We start from the raw sequence: 24535 nt of genomic DNA, 5'->3' as shown, positions 1-24535 counted from the left end.
TTTTTACAAATAAACATTTGTACAGATTAAACAAACTAACTAATATTCTTGATTAGATTTCTACCGTTGTGATCAGCCTAAGATAATCTAAACTACCTGCATTTATATTTGTATATGTTTGAACAAGACAGTCAAAGAGACAACAAGTATATTAAACGTACTTTTTACTCAGATCATTAATTTTCAGAATCTGTGTTTCAGACTTACATATACCTTTTACTGCAAGTTAACAAAAACCAAAAAGGAGGGAAAAGTTGTTACTAGACCAAAACTCCTCTTAGAGAGTTTTTGGCCATTTAATAAGTTCATAGATAGAGACTGCTTCTGAAGGGCTACAGTGCTGCAGTGAACTACGTGCTTGGAAATCATACGAGTGTTTGAGTAATATGAATAATATGTAGTCCATATTTTGCTAAACTTATTCTGACATTGTAATTTTCCAATAAGTTGGCTGACTGACTCTGTATTACTTGTCATTTCCTTCACGGTGCACATGTCCTTCTTTTGCATTGGCTGTCTGCTTTGGCCACCAGTACAAATTGAATGGATGCTTTAAACATGCAGTCTGATAGTCATGTCTGTCTGGATTATTCCTTCACTTAATACCTCCGTGAAAACCTGGGAAGTGTTATAGCTGCACATTTATGTCTCCACAGGGAGAATTCACCTCACATATTAAACTGAATGATTCAAATAAAATATTTACGACATGCTTTTAAGTAAAGCTTTCCTAAACTCAAGTCTTGGGGGCTGAACACACGATTAAGCAAACAGGAAAGGGCACAAGGATTAAGTTGAAATGGGATGAGTCCCATATTTATGTATGAGGAGATGAGATATGACCAAGCACGTTCTTCATTGAATAGTGTTTAGTTCTTGAATTGGTTTATCCTTGTACCATTGACAATATCTTATAAAAAAGTTTGTTTCATATATATATTTTTTGGCCGATTACTTAGAACACTGACTTATAATAGCTTATATCTTTTGACATATATTCATAGTCCACTTTGATGTTCAGTGCTCATTTTTAAGAAAACTGTCGTTGACAAAATGAGACTGTAGAACACCACTGATCGTATCAAACCAAAGTAAAGCCTCAATACATGAAATGAAAAATGAGAAGCAAAAATGGACAAACAGGAACCAAACCTATTTCAAAATAGGCAAAAACTGTTCTGCTTCCATCCTCGATTATACAAGTTTTCTCAATATTTATGACTTGCAAGAGTTTTTTTCTACACTCCATACTTTTGTTGCTCATTGTTTTAGTGTGGTATAATTTATATGCATTTCTAAAGCACTTTGTAACTGTGAAAGTGCTACATAAACTGTAACTTTGATTTATTTTACTTACAAACCTCTACTTTCATTTAAGTTAATAATAAACTAATGTAATGGGGCTTTACATTGAAATGCAAAGCATTAAATTAATGCTAAACACAAAATTTATTAAAAGTTCAGCTAAAAAAATATTGGCCAAACCTCATCAGCATTCACCTAAAAGCTGCTAAAACTGTGAACTGCCTGTGAACAAACAGCAACAGAACTAATATAACAAAGAAATGAATGATTGACCCGGCTCACAGTTTTTAATCACTTGAAATTGTTTTGTTTAATTTTCCTTATTGAAAAAAAAAAGTTTCTGATCATTTGTAATAAAAAATTCACCATAAACACAATTTGATGATAATTTGACCATAATGATTTATGTGCTGTTAAAATGGAAATGAAGAAGAAACAGAGTACATAGAAGAAAAGATGACAGTTGTTGCCAAAGTCGTATCAAATCCAGACAAGTGAGATACAACCAGAGAGGATGGAACCTTAATCTTGTCACCATGTAAGTTTCTCCAAACATTTTGAGGATAATCACCTCTTTAGGCCATAAAAACATGGACCGCTGCACAAAGCTTTTTGTATTCACCCAGACCAACAGCCATGCAGAAATTTATTTACTCTGCAGCGGAGGATAAGGAAGAGGTTCGGCCACACACGGGCTGCTCCAGCCACAGGTCAGTCCCTCAGGGGAGGGCTCAAGATTGGGATTTTGTGCCAGGCTGAGCAGTCATTTCTCAGGAACTAAGGGGATGAAAACCTACTATGGTACATTTTAAGGAGCTAAAAACTTTCACAGCAAATGTAAGAATCTGAGCACAATAACAATATAATGGATGGCGATTCATTTTTAGAGCAATTTTTACATAGCTGCATAGGCATGTTTCTAGTCCGTCCCAGTGATTTCCCTCATTCTTAACAGACTTCAAATAAAGAAACCAGCCTGTGGTGTCATGTCAAGAAATATTAGGACTGATCTCAAACACTTGCCTCCTGTTACAGTGTTAAAGGTCAAGTTTGGAATGTGACCATGAATAAAACAAACAGGGTTTGTGGTTATATTAAGATAGGATTTGGTTGCAAGGGTGAAAGGGAAAAAGGCAAGAGTGATCACCACAGCTGGAATCTGACCTTTCACTGGCAAGCCAGGCATTAATCCACAAAGTGAAGATCAGGGCAGGGTGAGAGGCTATAGAGTGACAGGCAAGATTAAAGGGTTGACATTTAAGGGATTCACTTCAGATATCACAAAGATGCCTCATCTGCAGCTCTTTTTTTTTTTTAGAGTTTAGAAGATCTTTAAATATTAAATAGCAACAAATGTACAGTATGTTTCTGGTATTTGAGATGGTACATGTGTCATGATTCTGGGCTGTCACATTAAAGGGTGTTATTAGGTTCATAGGTTATTAATCTGTGCCACTGACCCCCCTTGTTGTCCAAAAACTCTTAAAAACTCATTGTTCAGGTGCATCTTTCTGTCTTGTACGTTCCTGCATAATGAAAACAGTACTGGAGTTTAAATGTTTAGTACTATGCATACTGTCCTGTTATCATCAATACCCATGAGCAGCAGTTCCCAGCCTTTCTTGCTTGTATCTCATTAAAATGAACAAATACTTGAGTTTTTTTTTTTTCTTCAATTCATTTTCAGATTCCTGGGTTGATCCAAGTTATTTTCAGATTCCTGGGTTGATCCAAGTTAAGGAATAATTTACTATAATAAAGTTTCTAAAATCCTGTCCTGTTAATCTTTAAGGGAAAAAACGAATATTTTAATGTACATACACAATTACAAAGAATCTCTAGTTCAAATTCAGCTAATAGGGTCGGTGACATTAATGATCTTCATTTTGATGAACACTGCTTTCCTTCATGAAAATCTGGTAAGTGACAGTCTCTGGACAGAGATGCCGACACTCATGTTGGAGCTACACTGCTAACCAATTATAAAGGAGAGCAGCAACAACAGTTTAGCTGCCAGCAAGAGAAGCCCTCACCTTTTAATTTCCTCTCTTGGATTTCTGTCCACATATACTCACCCCACCTTCACCTTCCTCATCCTCACATGCTCACTACACTACACAGCTGGTCACAGCTTTCTGCAAGCGGCCATAAATGAGAAACAACGCAAGAGAGTAAAAAAATAAACAGAAAGTCATCTGTGTCACTTCAGTTACCAGAAACCAAGGGAGGAATTTAAATATCTTTTAAAAGAACTTTTTCAATAAAGATAAATCACATATTTTGACATATCCCCATGGATATGAAAGTCTGTCTGCCAGCTCATACAGCAGAGTGAAACAGAAGAGCAGCACTTGAATGCTATTAAGAAATGCTGGTGTATCAGATTTAAAGGACAAAAAGGCGTATGGGTTTTCAGTCTATCATACAGATTAGTGAAAGAGGAGTTATTGAGTAATTGTGTAAGGTGAAGGTTAATCTACTGTGTTTTCCCACATAAAGAGAACAGACACACACAGACACTGACACCCCTGGCTCTTTAGGGAAACACTTGAGCTGTGTGGGTGGAATGCACTTGGGAAAATAAGATCAACTTTATTAATCCCAAAGGGGAAATTCAGGTATAAATGAGTGCAACAGTGGAATTTGATGGTCAAGTGAGTGATGTGTCACATTGTCCTATTGCACTGTAAACTTTAAGAGATACTCAAAGTCCACATACGCTGAGCTATAACCTGAGCCACTACATGTCTGAAAGGCATCTAGCAGGTATTTGACTGACTGAGATTTAGTCCCCAGGACAAAATCCATCCATCCAGCCATTTTCTATACCCGCTTATTCCTTAACCAGGGTCACGGGTATCTGCTGGAGGGCAGGTACACCCTGGACAGGTCACCAGTCCATCACAGGACCACATAGAGACACACATAGACAAACAACCACACATACTCCTGTGGGCAATTTAGTCACCAATCATGCATGTCGACATACATGTTTTTAGACTGTGGGAGGAAACCGGAGTACCCGGAGTAAACCCCACACAAGCAGGGGGAGAACATGCAAACTCCACACAGAAAGGCCGGGTTGCAAACCCACGACCTTCTTGCTGTGAGGCAACAGTGCTAACCACTGAACCTCCATGCTGCCCAGGACAAAATCATCCCCACAAATATAACAACGGTGGGAGAGAAATCCAACTGGTTTGAAATGTCTGAAAAAGGTCTGGTCACTGACTGAACAGACCTATTAAATGATTACCTCTGAAGATTAACCAGAAAACATGAAAACTGTAAGGCCATGGAAGACAGGTAACCACTCACAGTCATCACAAGATTTACAAGAGTGGCCATGTGCAATGGGAACATTTCTAATTTAGACACACTGCTTCATCCAGCTCAGTCAAGGTTATGTTTACTGCTAATATTACCCTGATTGTGATGATTCTGAAGGCTAGAAAACCAAAACACAGCTGAAAGGTGATAAAACACTGAACTCCTCCAGAGTTTGGAGCTAATTTGCTGTGGGTTTGTCACTGCAAGCAGCTTCTTTCACATTTAGCCAAGTACATGATTTAGATAAAATCTTAATTAGTGCAGCTTTAAAAGTATCCATATCCACATGTTGTGCCCTCTAGTGGCCCAAGAGGAATAAAACACTGACCTAAATCAACTTAAAAGACACTGACTTGCTGTATGCCGAGTATCAAACTTCCCAGCATCATTTTCAGCCCATTACACAGACTCTATTCTCACACAATCACACTTCATCCTCCTAAAGTCCTCCTCCCCCGACATCCCAACTCACATTTTTAATAGTGTTTCACTCCACGTTGGTCATCAACCGGTGGGTACACAACACTGCAATTTAGCTCATCATCACAGGCATCACTCCCTCATCCTCATTAAAGCTAATTACACATGAAGTCAGCAGCCACCAAAACAAAAGCTACTGCTCCTTTAAATCGTCAGTCCTTTATTTTTTAGAGCGAGTGGGAAAAAATACACGAAAAAAAAACAAAACAAAAAAAACCCCCAAAAAAACCCCACATTGTCACAAAAAACACGCACAATGACATGCAACCCGACACTCCCCTTCAACACAAGCAGCAACACACTGACTCAGTGCCCAGTGTTGTCCGGCTGCCTGAAGCTGAGAGCCTGCTGCGTGTGGATGAGTGCAGCCCTCTGGACTTGGTGGGAGGGGGAGAAGTTTCCCCAAAGACAAGCTTGGATCACTGAGAGAGACGATGCCTTCCTCCTCTAACCCGATCTCACCAGCTGCTCAGTGGATTTGCTGATTTCCGAAATTATTTGCTGCAAGTTATTCAACGAGACTGAGGAGAGATTCTGAGCCAGAGGATGCTCCCACAGGTCATTCGGGTTCTGTATGTCTTGTCTTTCTGCTTTTTCCAAGGAGGCTTTATCAGGTGAGGCGCACCAACATTTATTTCCCCTGTGTATTTGTGCGAGTTGTTTTCTCTCTCATCAGCTGCTCTAGATCAACTTTTCGCCCATTAGAGCCGACGCCGCTGTCTGTTCCCATCACATCTGTCATCAGACAGACTTTTTTTTTTAACGTGATCTGTATATAGCCCGGCTCTGTGCAGAAGACTAGTGTGCGCAAAACGTTTTAATGTTTCTGAGAAAAGGTTTCTGGTTACCTTGAACTAACTTACCTCCCAATCAGACTATCACTGCTATTTAATAAGATATTACTGAATGAGAAAAAACACCGACACAGCCTGACCATGATCTCACAAACCATAATCCATTTTTTTTCACGCGCAAAGCAAACTCTGGCGTCGCTAACTCAGAAAAGAATTGATCATAGTCACAGCTGGTGAAAAATTGGAAATGAGTAATATAAATACAATGACATTAAAACCTTTCCTTGTGGCAAACTACCTGTGGAGTTCCCGCTTGCATTGCAGGGTTGACTGGCGGCTTGTTGAGGTTCAAAGGTAACGTTTGACTCCAGTGTTTTGGATATTTATAGGATCAACATATTCATTCTTCAGCCACTGGCTGAAAAACCCAAGATATCATGCTTGTAAATACATGATAATGTGCATCGAGCAAATCAGTGCATTTGGCACATGCTTTCTGATTATAACGAGTAATAAGTCTCCAGTCTTTAGGTTTTCAATATATCTGGGGACAAACAAAACAACACCTCACTCTGTTTTCGACAATTCTCAATTTGTCCTACCACAAAGCTCATGTTTCCCTTTCTTCTCTACTTGTCACTCAAACCAACTAAGACCAAATGAGCTCCATTTTCTCTTTCTTCCACCTTAACACCTCTTGCCCCTTCCTTCTCCCCCTCTTACCTCACCTCTCCCTCCCTCTTGGTGGCAAAAACTTTTATTTGCAGTGAACTCTTTCCTTATTTCATGCCCTGCCAACCTCAGGTGTGAGCGGAAGGGAATTAAGATCTGCATAATCCTGGAGTGGAACAGAACTGTGACTCCGTGAACCCAGGGGCGAGGAGAGCAGCTCTTAGCCTGGAGAGCAGTCAACTGACAGCGCCTCCTCTGAGAAATTATATGCTCTCCTACCAGCCCCTGCTCACCACGTAGGGAATAAATGAAGGGGAGGAGGGTTGGAAAAGGAAGGGATCGAGGAGGAACATGAGAGCAGGTGTAAAAGAGGCAGGATCTGATTGAAGCATGCCGAGGTGGAGGGTGAAAATAGGAACGGAGCAAACAGGGATAGATAGAAATGCAAACAAGACAGTGAGAAGGAGCTTCATTTGGCTGGGGGCGGTGAGGAGATTAGTGAGGTGGGGACAGGGCTGTGAGATGGAGAGATTGAAATAGAAGATGAGGTGGAGAGAGAGGGACAGTGGGTGAGAGGCAGGAAGTGTTCTAAGACATTTGAAGAGATTGTCATGTGAAATAGGGGTGGGTTGGTGTGATAGGTTACACACTGGATGGTTGTCAGTGAAAGGAAATGAGAACCAGGAAAGAAGCGTCTAGTAAGTAAAGCTCATATCATCTGAAAGGCTGATGGCTGAAAGGATAGGAAAGCTGTTTGTGTGTGACAAATAAAATGTCTTGTATTGTTGCAACACTTCAGGTCTGTTTGACTTGAATGCCAGCTCAAAAAGCCAACCCTGTATCTGACTGGTTGTCTGAACCTATTCTGCTCCCTTGCTTGGTTGCTTTAGGGGACCCTTAAAGGATGAAAAACAACACAGGGTTTGTTTTCTTGCTTATTGCTTGTTTTATGGCCTATTTGATATGTTATATCAGCTTTGATAGCTGCAGTGTGCACAGGTGTTGAATGAAACAGCAGTTTGTTTGTTTTTTCACAATCCCTAGTTTACAATTGCCTACAGTTACTTGGAATTTGATGCCTGAGTGATTACATTTTTCTGGAGCATTTCCTCAGTTTACATTGCAGTCATCATTGTTTTCCAAAAGTAATTAGCTTGAGGCTGAATATGTGGATGTTAGGGCTGGGTATCAGTATTGATTTGAGCTTTAGTAACAATATAAAAATCCCTTTTCCTTGCATTATCTTCCAGTAAGGAATATAAACAGGTTTCTACTAAACCAATTTACTTACCAAAAGAAGTTAAATGTTTGCAATACTAAATGTTCATATGGGTGTTGGTGATGTTGGTGAAGTTGCACTCTGGGCAGTGGTGGGCAGGAACATGGTAATGGTAATGTCACTGTGCTGTAAGTCACACTCTGCCATCTGCTTCACGTTGGTGCTTGTCAGGAAAAGAACAGACTAACTGTCCATTTAACACAATTTCAACTGTGGCTGACTGTTTGTTACTAATAGTCCTTCATGCATTGGTATCTCATGTGTCTTTCTCCTCTGACAAATCAAAATGCTAGTTGTTAAAAGCCACATCACTACACAGGCATTTGCCCACCAGCCTAAACAGAATCAGGCAAACAAGATCTTTGAACAAAGTTAACTAAAACTTGCATAATAGTGATTCAAATCAGGAAAAGACCTCTTCATTTAAACAAACCAAGGATGCTTAGCAAAGCTTTTTTTTTTTCAGCACATGGCAGTGTGATGTAATGCTGTACTGTACACATTTAAGGCAGAACAAAAAATATAATGAGCTGTGCAGTCCAGCCCCAGCAGAAGTTGTGAGCACTCAGCTGGGGACTGTGTAGACACTAGACATGTCGTATCGTTAACTCTGTAAATTGTAATCTCCCCCGACTGGCATGGAACTTAAATTGTGCTAATTGCATTTGGTCACAGTGGGATGTATCTACCGCAGTGAGGGTTTGTTTAATTTTGTTTTTAGTGCAAAATTGTCCCAAGAACAGTGTCCCTAAAAAGCATACTAACAAACTGTAACAAGTAATTATGAGACCTGGGCTCCTTCTACAATAATGTGTATGTCATTTGAATAATATAAACTTGAATCTATCACACTGCCGACTTCATTAGTATGTGAAGCTCACAAGAGTAGATGCATACAATTGCACAAATCTATCTGTGTCCTCTGGTCATCTGATGTGTATCTCTTCATTGGCAAATTGAAAGTGAAGCATAGTGAATTGCACTGAAGTGAAGGGCAGAGAATCGCACCAAGGATCCCTGCTGTCCTTGCCTCCAGTCAATATAAAAGATCACAAGCCAGAACTGGAAATATCAGAGAGTAATTCTTATCATTCGATGGAGCTCGGGTCTCACAACCCTGATTATCTGGTGTCCACTTGATAGTGTGTTGCATGTGTATGTGAAAGAGAGTGCTAGGTTTCCCTCTTCGCTGTAATGAGTTCATTCAAATAGATAATGGATTTACTTAATCGGGAACTTAAAGTCATCATATCTTATGAAAATGGGTCAGTAGCAGAATTATCAAAATAAACAATTTATGAGGAAAATCATTGGAGATGAACATTAGTAAAAATTGCTCTAATCTGGTTAGTTATTTTTAAAATTTAGTTCTCACTGCATTGCTGAGAAATATTCCACTGTATTTCTCACATTTGGTTTTAAATATGTGGAATAGTTTTAATGTACACTCACTGGGCTTACAGAAAAAAAAGATCCACCCCAAAAGTGTGAACATTGTTAAAAACTATTTGAGATTTGCATTTCAGGGTCCAATTTGTCATTTGGTTCCCAGGTTCTTGTATCCACATGCATAACTGTCCCAATTAAGATGAAGTATATGTCACTGAGATACTTGCAGCGTGACACCAATTTTGAGTAGAACAGAAAAATGCTTAGTTACCTAAACAATTAAGTTTAATCAAAGACCAATACTTTCTAGACTCTCCAGTTTAAAAAAATATGTGCTCATGGCTGAGAGCTCATTATTTTCAGTTTCATATCTCTGTGGTAAACTGTGGTGAATGGTGTCCTCTTTCAACAGGAAACTGAACAACTTTTTGAAATGTGGGAACATGAAGAGCCTTACTAAGGGTTCACTCATAGCCCAAATCAACTATCTGTTATCAGTCATTATTTCAGAGGCATCTAACAACATAATGGCACTTGTGACTCCACTTTGAGCTTATTTCCATCTGCTCTGCAGTTTTTGAGAAAATTCAAGCCAGTGAGCTTGAGGGGCAGGGAGAGGAACGAAGACTGGGGGTGGGTCTGATAAGTGTGAAGGGTTGATAACATTTTGTACCATTTGTCCCTGCACACAACCAACTCTTTTTCTAAATGAATGGTTGCAGGTTTAGTGTTATAGAGCAACCGAACATTTCCCTCAAAGGTTTCGCAACCAGTTCAACTTTCATGAATTTTCATGAAATATACACAAATAAGAGCGTTATTGTATATTATCCTAATTTTCTTTATTTCTTTATTCAGGATCCCCATTCATTATTACCTCAGCAATAACTATTCTTCCTGGGGTCTTAATAGCTTGCTATCTCAGAGAGCTTTTTCTCCCCTCAATAACTACTGAATGAAACGATATAAAGACCTAAAACAAACTGTGAGCATTTAGAAAACAGCCTGATATACAGAGAAAATAGAAACTAGCACTACCTGGCAAGCAGTTTAGTGTTTAGCTCATCTGCTGCAGTGGTTCAGCAAGTAGCCTTGAGATTAGCTCAGATCAAGTTCACTGTGGCCTTAACATTATTGATCAAGGACATGGAGCTTTGTGAGCATTGTGAGCCAAGATGTAGCAATTCAAAATGAATTTTGATGTATAATTAATAAGGTATTGCTGAAGAGAAAAGTTATGAGAGAGGGATTGTGTTAACAACTCTGACCAAGCCATGGCATACTTAAAATTACTTGAATCAAAGAAACATCTGTAAATTAGCAGAAAAAAAAGTGTCACTTACAAAAAAATACGTTCTGGAACAAAGTCACCACAATTTAGCCAACCAAAACTTTAAAATTTCAATTGTTGGGAGAGGGGACAATATCACAATAACTTTTAATTAAATTCTGATGGCAATCGCAGGTGGTTTAGAAGCATCTGCAAAAGCAAAGTAATATCTGGAGACTGGTAAATGGTTGAGAGAAGAGAAACATAAAGGCAGTGTGCCTCCATTATAAATGTTTCACCACCTACAAGGAGCTGAAACTGTAGTTAAATTAAACATATAATGTGAAAAAACTGGCATTTCTCCCTGTATTGGTATTTACCTGGTAAACCAGCAACAACTATCCCCAAGTGGAGAAGGAATTTGCATCCTTGATTAAATTAGACTGAAGGACATACAAAAAATAAACGAAAAATAATGAAAGATGAAAGGCGGTTTCAGTTTTTCATTTGTTTTTTCCTTCTAAAGGACAACTGTACTTGCTAATAAAAATAATATGATAAAAAACATTTCAATTGAGTGTAGCAGCAATTTCACCTTGAGCCAGACTATCACAGACACATTTGGGGCTCACTTATCCTTTATGCAAACACAGGAAATCCCCACACACACGGCTGATACACAGACTAAAGCAGCGAGTAGTGCTGACAACATGGAAGCATGAAAGGAGGACAGATGGGATGTTTACGAGAGTTAATGACTAAAAAATGAGAGCCAAGCTGGAGACAATAGTCAAAGAGACAGTTTGCTTTCTACAGCCAGCACCACCATGAACAATAGTTGTATACTTATCAATGAAATATGAAGCCTTAGGATACAAAGAAAACTCATCAAAAGATAAACAGTTTATATTTTGCACGGGTAAGCTTTAAAATCCATTGAGGCTATGCCGGAGCTTTAATTGTAGCTTGCTAAAAAAAAAACAAAAAAAAAAAACTTCAGAACAAGTCATTATTTATTCTGTTCATTCTCAGAGGAATGTCTGGATTTGTTTCTACAGCCGGTTTAATTTTGACAGGAGAAACTGTCTATGCCATAAAAAGTCACTACAACATTCCCTTTAGGCTAAACTAACCAGCTTCCCACTTGATTTTACGTTTCCTTTGTTTAATTAAAAAAGGAGTTAGTGAGCACACCTGGCCAGAGTCTAATCTAACATCCTAGACCTACCCATTGCTTCAGTAGTCATTAGATTTGTGATTGTATATATAGTCGAGGCGACAGCTCACTGATGATCTGTAGAGGCCATCCAGTGCCTTCAGTGTTAAGCTGACACCTGATGCTGAGAGATGTGACTGATGGTTTTCTGCCCATTTCAAACAAACCACATGTGACACTTCCCTGTTTCTGTTATATGAAAATTGCATTCCAACCTCGTTTTGCCACATCGTGAGACTATAATTCTCACTAGGATGCCAAAGAATAAAAAACAGCAGTTCTGTCCTCAGGGACTTTGTCTTCTGTAAAGTGCCAGTTATCTTTTTACCTGTTCTCTTAGTAAGAATCTCACCATGAGATTAGGAACTATAATCAGGAGAATCACATATTTACACTAAACTAAACCGTACGTCTGTGGCACGACTCTGCTGCCAGTAGAAATCAAAACTCAAAGGAACTGAATAATAAACGTATCATCAGTGTAACTGAAGTATATCTGCTCTCAGTAGTCTCCTGCAGATATGTAGCTGGCTAATGCTAAACTGGATGAGCATAAAAATGAACCATTGTCCTTTGGTCATAGAGGGAACTACTGAAACCTTTGAGGCATGCATTCACAGAGGTTGACTTCAAATGTGTTTTTTGTACTTTCTGCACTCACTCTCTTCAGACACATGCAGGAATAAAAGCTGTGCTCAAGATAAAAGAGGACTGTGCACTGTGTTAAATTTACCATCTAATGGTTTGGGATGGGGTTCAATAGCATGTTATCGAATCTGAATCTAGTTCTGAATATGTTAATCCAATCCAAATCCTTTTGAATCATTTATTGAAACTGTAGTTTGCTAGTTAAAAAAAGCTAGCAGTGTTTACTTCAGACCAGAATATAACAAACAAACAAAGTGAAACTGTTTAATGCAGGAAAAGACCAAACAGCACTTAAATCTTCATTTAATCTATCTTTTTAATCACATTAATGTTAAGCAGTAATTTTAGTTGTAATAAACCAATTACCAGACAAGCATGACACTGACGTTATGAAACAATAATACTATACTAAGCCATTGAAATTCTACTGTGATAAAGATTGTATGGCTTTCACCACATTTTATCACTGCCCATTGATTAACCTTGTCCTGACTAATTTTTCCATTTGCTGTGTTTGCTCCTCACTGGGGTCTGTACTGCAGCTGCAAAAGTCAAAAGTAAAAACAACACAGTGTAAATAATATTTATCAGTTCAACTTTGCAGTTGTTTTGTGGAATTTGGAGTCCTTAATCTGGTCTGCCATTGTTTGTGTATATCATTTAGAATTTCATTTTTCTTTGCTAATGTCTGCAGTGTCAAAATATTGTACAATATCTAAACAGAGAAGACAGATGAAAGATTTGAAAGGGATATTTTACTGCAGAGCTTAACAAGCCTGGGTATTTTACCAACTGGGAACCGTTTCCAAAGTGAAACTGGCTACAAGAACCCATAGCGACTAATGAAGTATGTGACACAGTAGTAGGATACAATTAAGTGGACCTCTTCACTCTTCTTCTATGGCCCTGGCAGATTAAAATGGCCACTTATTGACTAGAGCAGCACTTTGGCTCTGAGGTTCACCAATGTAGGTCATTATGGTCTCTGCAATTAGGAACATGAAGTGGGGGCACATTATGAAACTCTCGATCATGTCATTATGTCAGACCATACAGCCCAAGCTGATTAAACTTCACTTTCAGGGAGAAGGCAAGTCTGACTTCTGAAAACTAGGCTTCATGATAAACAGACAAAAAGAAGCAGAGGGCAGTGAGGCTAAACTGAAGATCTGTTTTGTAACTGAATCAAAATCTCATTAAGTGCACCATTTAGAATGATCATGCTGCAGTCAGTCAGTAATTACACAGGTCTGTAATTTATCAGCCAAGTAATGCAGAATAAAGCCAACAGAATTTGCTCAAACTACACTTATTAAACATTGACTTGATGTAAAATTAGAGCCAATTCAAACGTTACCCCAATAAATGTCTGTTATCAGTGGTTGCTATAGTCATGAATATGCTTCAGTAGCGGAAAATTGCACCTGCCAGCAGGCCAGAAACTACAAATCATTGTCATGTTTTATTAGACAACATCTGGCAGTTGTAGTAAGTGTGACAGGGGCCACGGTCACCATCAGTGATGTTGTGTAAAGGGTGACAAAGTCTGTGTATGAAGGAGGTTGGGGTGTCTGCGTTGAAAGTCAAACACAGGACCATGAAATGGACTTTGACAGCTACTATTATTATTATTTTAGTAAGTAGTTATTTTAACCAACTATGATCTTTTCTTAGACCAAACTAGGTAATTTTTGTTTTTTGTGCATGATACAGTTCACTTTTCTTCTTGTAACCATGATGATGAAGGTCCAGAGCACGATATCAGCCTATTGACCCACCTTCGGGGTGGGGTAGAGCAATAATAACTTGCAGGTGTAGTGATGATGGCAAACTGATAACAGGCATTTCATGTGCTACTAACTTTCAATAGTGTGGTAGCTAATTTGTCATTTTGGCTGTTTTGTATATATAATATAACTAAATATCTAAATGTAATGATGCATTTTAGCATGCAGAAAAAACATGTTTGCTCAATCAGATAACTTTTTTTTTTTTTTTTTGCAGTGGGCCACTTACAATAAAGAGTATTCAACTTCCCAGTTTCCAGAGACCCTGATCAGTCATAAGGAAACTGAATCTTATCTCAAAGGAAAACAAAAGTTAACTCCAGCTGAGGTCAGACAATCAGTGAAGCTGAATTTGTTGGGTGGGAACGGGGCTCAGAGGGCTGTGGAGGGAGATTATTGCTGTGTTCGTCAGTTAACACAGTGACAGGAAGCAGCATGAAATGAATGTGGTCCATGTTGAGACACAATGCAGAAGACTGTATAATTCCTCTACATACTGAATGAATTACTGCCTGATGTCTGAGCTCACCTACACTCTCATATACATGAGTCCTGGTCACATTTTCATTTCAGGCAAGTAAAAATTTTGAGAGCTGCATTGGTGCTTTTTTGCATGAGGGCAGCAGTGCAACTCAGTCTTTACCTAATTGGCGTTTAGCTTCCTTTGAGGTACAAACAAGCGATCCAGTAGAATCTCCAATAATCAGTTTTAGGACATATTCACTTCTCCAATTGAACACATAGTAGATGTAGTGTAGTGTTTGCCATAAGTGGCTTGCAGGTGACCATCATTAATACACAGTGTAAAACCGCTTCAAGGGTAAAACACCACAGATCACGTACGTCTACAAATCCGTCATGCTCTGACCTCTGGATCACTGGCAGACTTTTTTCTCCCCACATTAGTGAGATGAGTACTTGTCCTTGACAGGTGAAGAGCATGAGAATGATATCATAGTGGGCCTGGCAATAGCTGAAGCAAGAAAAAGAAAAATTATAAGTATATAACAATGACTATGATTTTCCATGATTTTTCTTACAAAAATTGCCATCTTCAGATTACAAACAGTTCCTGATAAATATTTTATGTTAGAATGTACACATTTAGACATTTTACCTCTTTACATTCTTATTATTTCACTATCTGTCATTGAAGCAAGACACAATCACTGATTTCATGGATTCTTAAAACTAAGAATGAGATGGCGTTTTGACAAAGACCATGACTATTTGTATTATTTCTATATTTGTAGAGCTTTACCTGAATGTTTGCACTTTCTCTTCTGCATGTGCTTTGTCCTTAGGGCCATGGTAGAAAAGGGATACTAAATATATTCATATCATTATGGCAGGCTATACACAAAATGCCACATTGCAGACTCTGAAAGTAGTCTGAACTCCATCTATCACCAAGTATGAGAGTGTATCACATCCTTGATCTTTTAATTAACTTCCCCCTTTTATTGATTCAATCAATGGTCTGGCAGGGCATTTCTTCCTCTGCAAGATTCATGTTAGTTGTTGAAATCATGTTTGTGGGTCCAGGCTGATACCCATCATATTAACTACTATTTTTAAAAAATATCATTTTATTTTTAATAGTAATATTTATATTTTAGGTCCACACTGATACTCCCAAAATGTGAAAACCATTCACATCTTATGTTTGTAGGTCAAGCTCTGGTCAAGTTGCAGACCTCTGGGGATTAATATTACAGTTGATATGTCAGTCCAGCCTATGCAGAGCTTTCACAATCAGGCTCTTATGCATACAGTTAACTTTTGGGGTTTTTGGGACCTTTTTCTTCCCATTTTTAGGCTTTTTGTGGTCATGAGCCGCTTGTGTGTTGAGTTGGCAGTAAAATTTCATTAAAGCCAATCTTTGGTCAGTTGAAGTGCATTTCAAGGTAAGCCAGCTAATATTTCAATGCCCTAGTCTTACTAATGTCAAATTTGGAAGTCACATTGCTACTGTGTAAAAAAAAAAAAAAAAAAAAAAAATGTAGACATTGCAGTCAACAAGGACGAATGTGACATTTTATAATGGCTCTCTAGAGGACACAACATGAAATTCTGGCTTGATGTCCTAAAGATGTAATTTTGTACCTGGTGACACACTCTCTATTAGTCATGCATGACCATACTTTGTTCATGATTATTTCAGGCTACACACTAATGCTCAGAGCTTTCTAACGATCCTTAACAATGCTGGAGAAATATCCATATTATGTTGAAGAGACACATTCAGTCTGAAAATGTATTCTTTCTCTCACCTTGGTGCCTGACCACTGAGACTCACTTCATTTGTTTGTATGTCCCCACAAGACGCCCCCTGGATCCTGAAATGCTGTGTGAAATCCTGTCATTTTCTTTAAATGAGAAACATTTGTTTTCAATAAATGGGTGGTACGCTTGATAAATGTGTCATGGACTCTCTATTGATGGCAGTGGATTATGCTGTTGTCTTTTATTCCAGCAACAATTTCTTAAATAATTTTGAAATGTCTTTAATCTTTGTAATGTGTCTGCAGTATGGGACATATTACACCATCAAGACACTTTTTAAAGTCCAATGAAACCGGGAAGGATTTGCTTCTGTCCTATACACTGGAGTAATTAAATCCGCCTGATAGGAAGACATGAGGAAAGCACAACACTGTATGTCAAACAGGATTAGTTTCATACACGTTCTGAACTTTTTTTCTTAACAAGCTAAAGGATTACCATAACCATATGTCTTTGTTCTTTGGAAAAACTGCAAGAAATGCAATGCATGTCCATTACTCCAAGAGGCACTTGTGAATAAGAGCATCTTGGAAAATGCACAAAGCAAACAGAGCAATGCCACCCTTGTCTCTTGGATTCTGAGGAAATCTCAAAGTCTATTTGATATAGTAGTTGTTCCAAAGCTTTTAATCCCAGGTACCACTGACTGCTTTCTTTTTGGGCTTACCATCATAACATGACATTTTGTGACCCCTGTTTTTTTCCACTGCAGTAAAAACATCAGAAGGCACTTCCCGCTCATTAGGAATTTATTTGTCCTCTAACAACATAACAACAAATAAATTCTGGTGTTTAACCTGAGGTAATAGAATGCTTTTGGCTGACTATCTTGGTAAGTATGGTAGCCTACCAACTGAAAGGTTACAAACAACCGATATATCAGTTTGTATATATATTTCCCTGTTGGCAAACTCACTCATACCAAAGCTGGCACTTGCTTCTTGCTCCATGGTGGCTTTGTCATGACACTGTTGGTTCCACCCAGCTGCCTGATCAAGCATAACAAACCAACGGCTATGCCTACATCAGTCTTCTTCCTCACTGTCAGATCCAAAATGTGGATCATGTAGAGTGCAGTCTTTGTGCATGTGTGGATGTATTGTCTGTTTTTTGTGGGAGTCATTATTGTATGACAGTATACTTTCTTTTCTCTTCCTCCTGGGATGAAACCTCACTTCACTATACTGATTAGCAGTAAAACCCCAGTAGCTTTTATTCTTTGGTTTAAGGCACAGGTGGAACATAACTGGAGCCAAGCACACATTGACTCACCTGCTGAACCTTGGCTTTCTCATGCATCTGTATTAATGCATTAACTACAATTGTGCTATGGTCCCTAGAGCAAAAATGAAAAAGCCATCAAACTTTACCTCGTCCATAAGTAGCAACAGTTAGCAGTTAATATCCATGAGGGAGTAGCCTGAGGAAACCAAGGGCTACTACCATATATAGAGGGGGAAACACCATTGCATAAGCTGCAAAAAGCAGTTAGCAAATGACTAATAGAAGAAAAAAAGTATATTGTGAGCTGGAAATGAGCTGGAGGTAACAGGAAAACAAGTAAATGCTATCAGAGGTTGTAATATATATTGAGACTGATGGGAGCTGACATCTTTATCCATATTCATGTAGGTGCACGTAGCAAATGGAAGACATCGATCATCATAGACAAGCAGTCTCCAGCTTCTAATTACCTACTTTTGGCCTGTAGTGTTGTATACTGTGCAGACTCTAAAGCAAATTTGTTCTTTGTGATATTGGACTTCATAAATAATATGGCTGGACTTGAGAAATTTCCCAGTGGCCTTCAAAACTAGAGAGGAACTGAAAGGGTGTGTTCAAATACAGAGCCCATAGTGTAGAGTCGAGCAGCCCTATTTTTACTTGTGGAAAAAGCACCTGCACTCACTCTGTAGTGCTTCACTATGTCATGCAATTAGCATCCCAGTTTAGATGTACAGTTACAGTAATATTTCTCTAATCACTGCATTTTATTACCTTGACTCCGGTACATGGAGACGATGACAGCAGACAAATAACCTGCTTTGATCATGGTGTTTATACCCCTCTGAACACACACACACGTTCAGTTTACAGAAAATTTCCTAACAGCAGCACAAACTGACATGCAGGCATACATCAGCTCCTACAGCTTCAGGAAAGTACAAAAAGAATTGAAAATGCAGATGAGAAGTGAGATGTATGTAAATATAGGTGGCGTTCTATTTGCATGAAAGTATATGTGCTGTATTTAGTGTTTGATCCAAGAGAACAAAACAGATAATTATTTTTACCACTTCACAGTGCACAGAAACATGACAAAATAAGCCTAAAGCCTATGGGTTGATGAGCTGTCTACTGTATGAGGATAAAGCTGCAGTCCATCTCAAGCCCCAAAGCAGACACATCAAAGCAATCTTTTGCAGTCAGCATAGTAGCTTCTCTCTATCAGAAATCCTGCTAGCTCTGTTTCACAGAGACTGACATGAGGCAGTCCATGCTGATATCTGATCTTAGATGTGGAAGAGGTGGCCTGAATACAGAGAGGCTTGGAGACACACTTGGAGGATGGGTAGGTCTGAGGAGGCTCTATCCTAGATTAATCTCCCTCAGGGCGGGGAAAGGTCAGTTCCTCAGGTTTATCACCCAGATTGCCATCTAAACTGCCACTGTTGGAAACCATTTGTAGCTTTGGGGAGCTATAACTGGAGATAAATGTTGAACAGTACATATGCAGCTGCACATGTGTTTTACCTTTATTTTTACTTTTTTTTCTTATTTTAATGCTAATGGTTTATTGGAGAGGGGACTTGATGGCCTTGTTTGAATCACCACTCATTCAAATGTCACCAAAGACTGTAGGTCTTAGCTAAGAATATACATTTAACACTATATGTCCAATAGTGCATATTTAACAGAAGAGATGCCTCTCTTCCAAGGCTATTATGTGGTTAGCAACCAAACATCCATTTAAGTAGAAGCTACCATAACTCCTTGTTGACTCATATTGATTTCAAGCGGCAGTTATCGTCTTCTGTTGCCACTATACTAGTACACAATCAAGTAGTTAATTCCCCGAGTGATATGTATGTCCATGCATCAGTTTTGTTCTTATTCAAATGACAGTAACTTGCTAAACTTATATAGTAGAGAATTGGGCAGCTATAAAAATAAGTTTTCCTTCAGTTTGTTTTATTAAGCTGATTGCAGTAGAACACTGTTTATTTGTTACATTTACCAAGGATATCAGAATGTACATGGTTGGTTGTTGCACCCATACATAAAATTTAACCTCTGATCATTCCCATGTCTCCGTTCTGGGAGTGATGATGTCATGATGAGTGGCACCAGCATGTTTGTTTGAGGTTGACTTTATAATGAATGGCATACTATTCTATCTCCACTGTTCACAAGTGCACTGACGCATCCATTCACACTGACTAAGATGCTTTACTCAAAAGCACAAAACCAAGTGACAATATCAAAATACAAGCTGAAAAAAAAACAATATTTGCTTGATAATGTGCATGGGCCGAACAGTTTATTCTGTCATGACATTTTGACTGAAATTGGTTTGGGAATGTTTTCATCACTTATAATAACAGGGTTCAAAAACCCAGCAGATAAAGGAATAAAAATCACAAAGAGAAGGATATTATATTTCACACAATATGAATTTTAAGCCACTAGACTAGAATATATTACAGAGCTGAAGATTAGTTAAGGCTGCATGGGAAAAGCCTGGGGTGGCAGTTGGAGTTCAGTGGAGTAGAAACAGGCCATCATGAACATAAATCTGTCATCAAACCACAGCTCATTGTGTGCTTGTCATTACTGCTTGGAAATATCATTTCTGCTGGATACTCCAGAGATGTCAAGCTTCACTCCCACAAGATTAAAGATTGCATTACAATTTAGTACGCATGAGCGATGGCAGAGTTGCAATTTACTCTGGGTTTGCATGGATTAATCTAAATCATTAAACCCCAGGGTTTGCACTGAGACGGCTAAATATACTTTAACAAGAAGTAGATTCTACCATTAGCATTGGCGCATGGTCAGTCTAATTATACTTTACTACAAAACAAAAGATCAGACAACACAGAAGACTAGACATAGTTTAAAGAAAAGGACGGTGAAAGCAAGCCTGTAAACACCACAGCATCAAGTGGGAATAACTCCTCTGCCGCAGTTGTAAAGTGCATGAAATCCTCCAATTTCCTTTGTTCATCTGTTCTTTCAGCTGTATAATCTAAATATATACTGAGCTGCACAGTAACAGTGATAAGGTCGTTGAATCTTTTATATCTACATTGAATTGAGCTTTCTTTAAATATTGCTCATGTCGTCACTGTCGTAAATAATATTTCACTTTACCATAGACATCCACTGGTGTCCAGAAATTGAAATACACTGTTCAACTGCCTGACTGTTTTCATTATGGGGAACCTGGGCATGGTTTCATCAGATTTTCATTTTTCAGATTTATTCAACTATGGTTGTTACCAGCCATTCTTTAATAAAAGCTGCAAAACAGAATGTGGCCTATTGTGTTTTTAACTATAGACAGTATATACAAAGGTAATGATGTCAAAAAAAATCTTTTTTATTCATTAACTTCCTGCATAATGACAGCTATTGCTCAACAGATGGAGGTGGTAAGTAAAAATGGAACTGTCTGCAAAATTCATGAGTAATTTCACATCCATCTATCTTCTATTTTGTCTACATAGAATATGCATGTATGCCCTGCAGGTTTCTCTCATGACAGCATAAATCCAGCAGAATCATTTCCAGTCATCTGCCTTGCAAATGGGACCTGCAGACAACTTTTCATTTCACTTGGTCCTACTAAACTCTGGCTTAATGATGACAGCACTAATTTAGTCAGTGTGTTTTGTTACTAAGTTCTTCATGCTGGCCTCTGTAGGCTGTCTATTATGATTTTCTATCTGCACAAACTCTCTACTTGGGACCCATGTCTCCACTTTTCACTGGACATCAAGATGTTATTTACTAGTTGATGGTAACGTGTGATGTTTATAACTTTTGGATTCTCTGTGTAGGAGTTGCTTGCTGTGTTCTCTAAATCCCATTGCCCTATAAGCATATTGATCAGCAGTGTGCAAAGACTATCATATAAAGTAGTGTGAAGACGAGGTCAGGACAGATCAAAGACAAAAAAATGATGTGATTGATGCTGTATTGGGTGTGTTTTGATAAAAAGCCTGTCACTGGCATGAGACAATTTGTGTGGTTTGTTAGGTCTGATTGAAAGTTGTGTTGATTATCCAGGAGCCCTGCATTCAATCTCAAAGTGAGAGAGTAATGTTTCTGTGCACTGAGAGCAATACCTAAGGCTCAAGTGGATGTCAAGGGCAATTTGACAAGTAGGAGATTAGACCATTGTGTTTCAACAGACAGAGAATGCAGTTTTGTTCTTTTTCCCATTATTGTTACAGCACTAAAAAGTTGGCATGTTCATGCTGAAATGTCTAATGGCCCTGAAATCCCCTAGTGTTTCCTTGTAGGAAACCAAGGAACAGCCATACTGTGAAAGTATGCGCTTTTCCGATCACCAGCTTCCTAATGAAAAAGCAATTAACAGAATATGCTTGCACTCCATGGGCAGAATCCCATCCCATCTAATTAGATGTAATTTTGATCAGTTACTTCCAAAGCTGAGACGGAATGAGGTTAAAGAATAAGAAGATAACTTACTGACAGAAATGCTTCTTAAGTGAAAACCAATCCACCACTTCAGTGCATTTAATGTTTATATTGCAGTATTTTATAGCTAAAGCTGGATATTTAACATTTGACAGTCAATATTTACAGTATTTCTTATACTGTCTAACTTAATGGAAGCTTGTGAAACAGCTAAAATTACAGGATCCACTTGCCCACTGTGCAACTCTACATGATAACTGGAACTCAAACACTAGCTGCAATAACTATTGCAATACTACATATAACTCACAGTTTACCATCATGGCCAGCACTGTCACTGTTTCCCCTTTTATGTTGTGAGTCATAAATTGAAGCTGCTGAGGTTACAACTTCTCCAAATTAGTTGACAGCATAGGTAATTTGCCTGGGCACATCACGGAATGAAATAAAGTGTTTTCTTATTGAACAACAATATCTGCAGGGCATCTGAACTTCTTTGTGCCTCACCAAACTGTTCACTATTCGAAAACAAAAATCTGTTTTATGATGTGACAGCCCTTTGGACTTTTATGTATAAAAAAAGACTTAGGTTTGAGAAAAGACTGGGCTAGTTAACCATAGCTGTTGATTTGTTGCAGAGGGGAAACAAACAGCAGTCTGCCATTTTAACATCAGATTTTTTTGCTGACCTGTCAACCTAGTGTACATCCTCCCCACATGGACTTTGTTGCAATTTGATCATGTCATTATTACTATGGCCACTAGAGGGCACTTAAATGTAAATACCACTTTTGGCCTTGTGCTAATTCGACTGACATTGCTGTTCGTCTTGGAAGGATAGTTTTCCTTTAAGAATATGTTCGCTACAGTTTATTTGCCACAACCTTAATCTTTCCATATCTCGAACCACACTGTAATTACCATCTTTAGATATTAGAAAACGTGACACTGAATATGTGGTTGTCTTCGTCTTCTAGTTTTCCTCTGAGGTTGGGCTGAACACATGCAGCCTGTATAAAATGTTTGGCCCACCCTGATCAGGACTCTCTACAATTGATTGTGGATGAACACCTATTGTAAACAGTATTGGTCATCAATATTATTGACCAGGCTGGCTTGGAAAACAAGAGAGCCATGGTCAGCAATGCTCCATGCATCTGGTTTGCCCAGCATGACTGCATGCAGTTTTCCTTTGGCCATGTTTATACATATTTTTATTAAAGTCAACCACCGTCTGAATTTCAGTTTAAGGCCAGGTAGGGTGGAACAGTGATCACAATATGACTATTTCTTCAGATTAGTTGCACATACAGTGGCTTTGCATGGTTGAGCCGCTGACAGCCGACAGGTCTGTCATAACATTGTTTCCCTCTCATAACAGCTTGACTTAATATGCACACAGGACTATGAATAACTGCCATACAGACTTTATCCAGAATTGAGGTCTCTATCTATATCTATCTATTGTTCTAAAGTTTCTAATTAGTCTTCTCCTCAAAGAGATTTGAAAATTAAAAAAAATCATAAAATCATCATCTGCCTCCATTTAACCCTATCCTCTGTATCCTTCACACCCACACCAACTATCCTCATGTCCTCCTTCACTACATCCAAGAACCTCCTCTTTGGTCTTCCTCTAGGCCTCCTTCCTGGCAGCTCTAACCTCAGCATCCTTTTACCAATGTATTCACTGTCCCTCCTCTGAACATGTCCAAACCATCTCAATCTGGCTTCCCTGGCTTTTTCTCCAAAACATCTAACATGAGCTGTCCCTCTGATGTCCTCATTCCTGATCCTATCCATCCTCGTCACTCCCAGAGAGAACCTCAACATCTTCAGTTCTGCTACCTCCAGCTCTGCCTCCTGTCTTTTTCTCAGTGCCACTGTCTCTAAACCAGACAACATTGCTGGTCTCACCACTGTCTTGTCCACCCTTCCTTTTATTCTTGATGACACTCTTTTGTCACACATCACACCTGACACTTTCCTCCACCCGTTCCAACCTGCTTGCACACTCTCCATTGCTCTGGACTGTTGACCCTAGGCACTTAAAATCCTCCACCTTCTTCACCTCTACTCCCTGTAACCTCACCGTTGTACTTGAGTCCTTCTCATTTACACACATGTACTCTGTTTTACTGCAGCTAACCTTCATTCATCTCCTTTCCAGAGCAAACCTCCACCTCTATAGATTTTCCTCCACCTGCTCCCTATATTTCCAGCAAATATTGCATCTGTGGTTCTCTTTCTTGGCATGAAACCATACTGCTGCTCACAAATGCTCACTTCAGACCTCAGCCTAGCCTCCACTACTCTTTCCCATAACTTCATTGTGTGACTCAACTTTATTCCTCTGCACGTCTCCCTTGTTCTTAAAGATGGGCACCAGTACTACACTTCTCCTCCATT

General features: G+C 38.8%; 1 protein-coding gene across 1 annotated transcript in view; it reads left to right on the top strand.

Annotated features, from left to right (window-relative positions):
* Positions 1–5522: 5522 nt before the first annotated feature.
* The window catches only part of glra4a (glycine receptor, alpha 4a), a 39799-nt gene continuing 20786 nt past the window's right edge, over positions 5523–24535 (top strand). The window contains exon 1 of the mRNA XM_026330376.1: positions 5523–5729. Within this exon, the coding sequence (XP_026186161.1) occupies positions 5662–5729 (68 nt within the window). The 5' untranslated portion in view covers positions 5523–5661. The remainder of the gene's footprint in view (positions 5730–24535) is intronic.

This window comes from Mastacembelus armatus, chromosome 10 (genome assembly GCF_900324485.2).
Source record: "Mastacembelus armatus chromosome 10, fMasArm1.2, whole genome shotgun sequence".
Classification (NCBI taxonomy): domain Eukaryota; kingdom Metazoa; phylum Chordata; class Actinopteri; order Synbranchiformes; family Mastacembelidae; genus Mastacembelus; species Mastacembelus armatus.
This window is presented reverse-complemented; position numbering and strand designations above follow the sequence as displayed.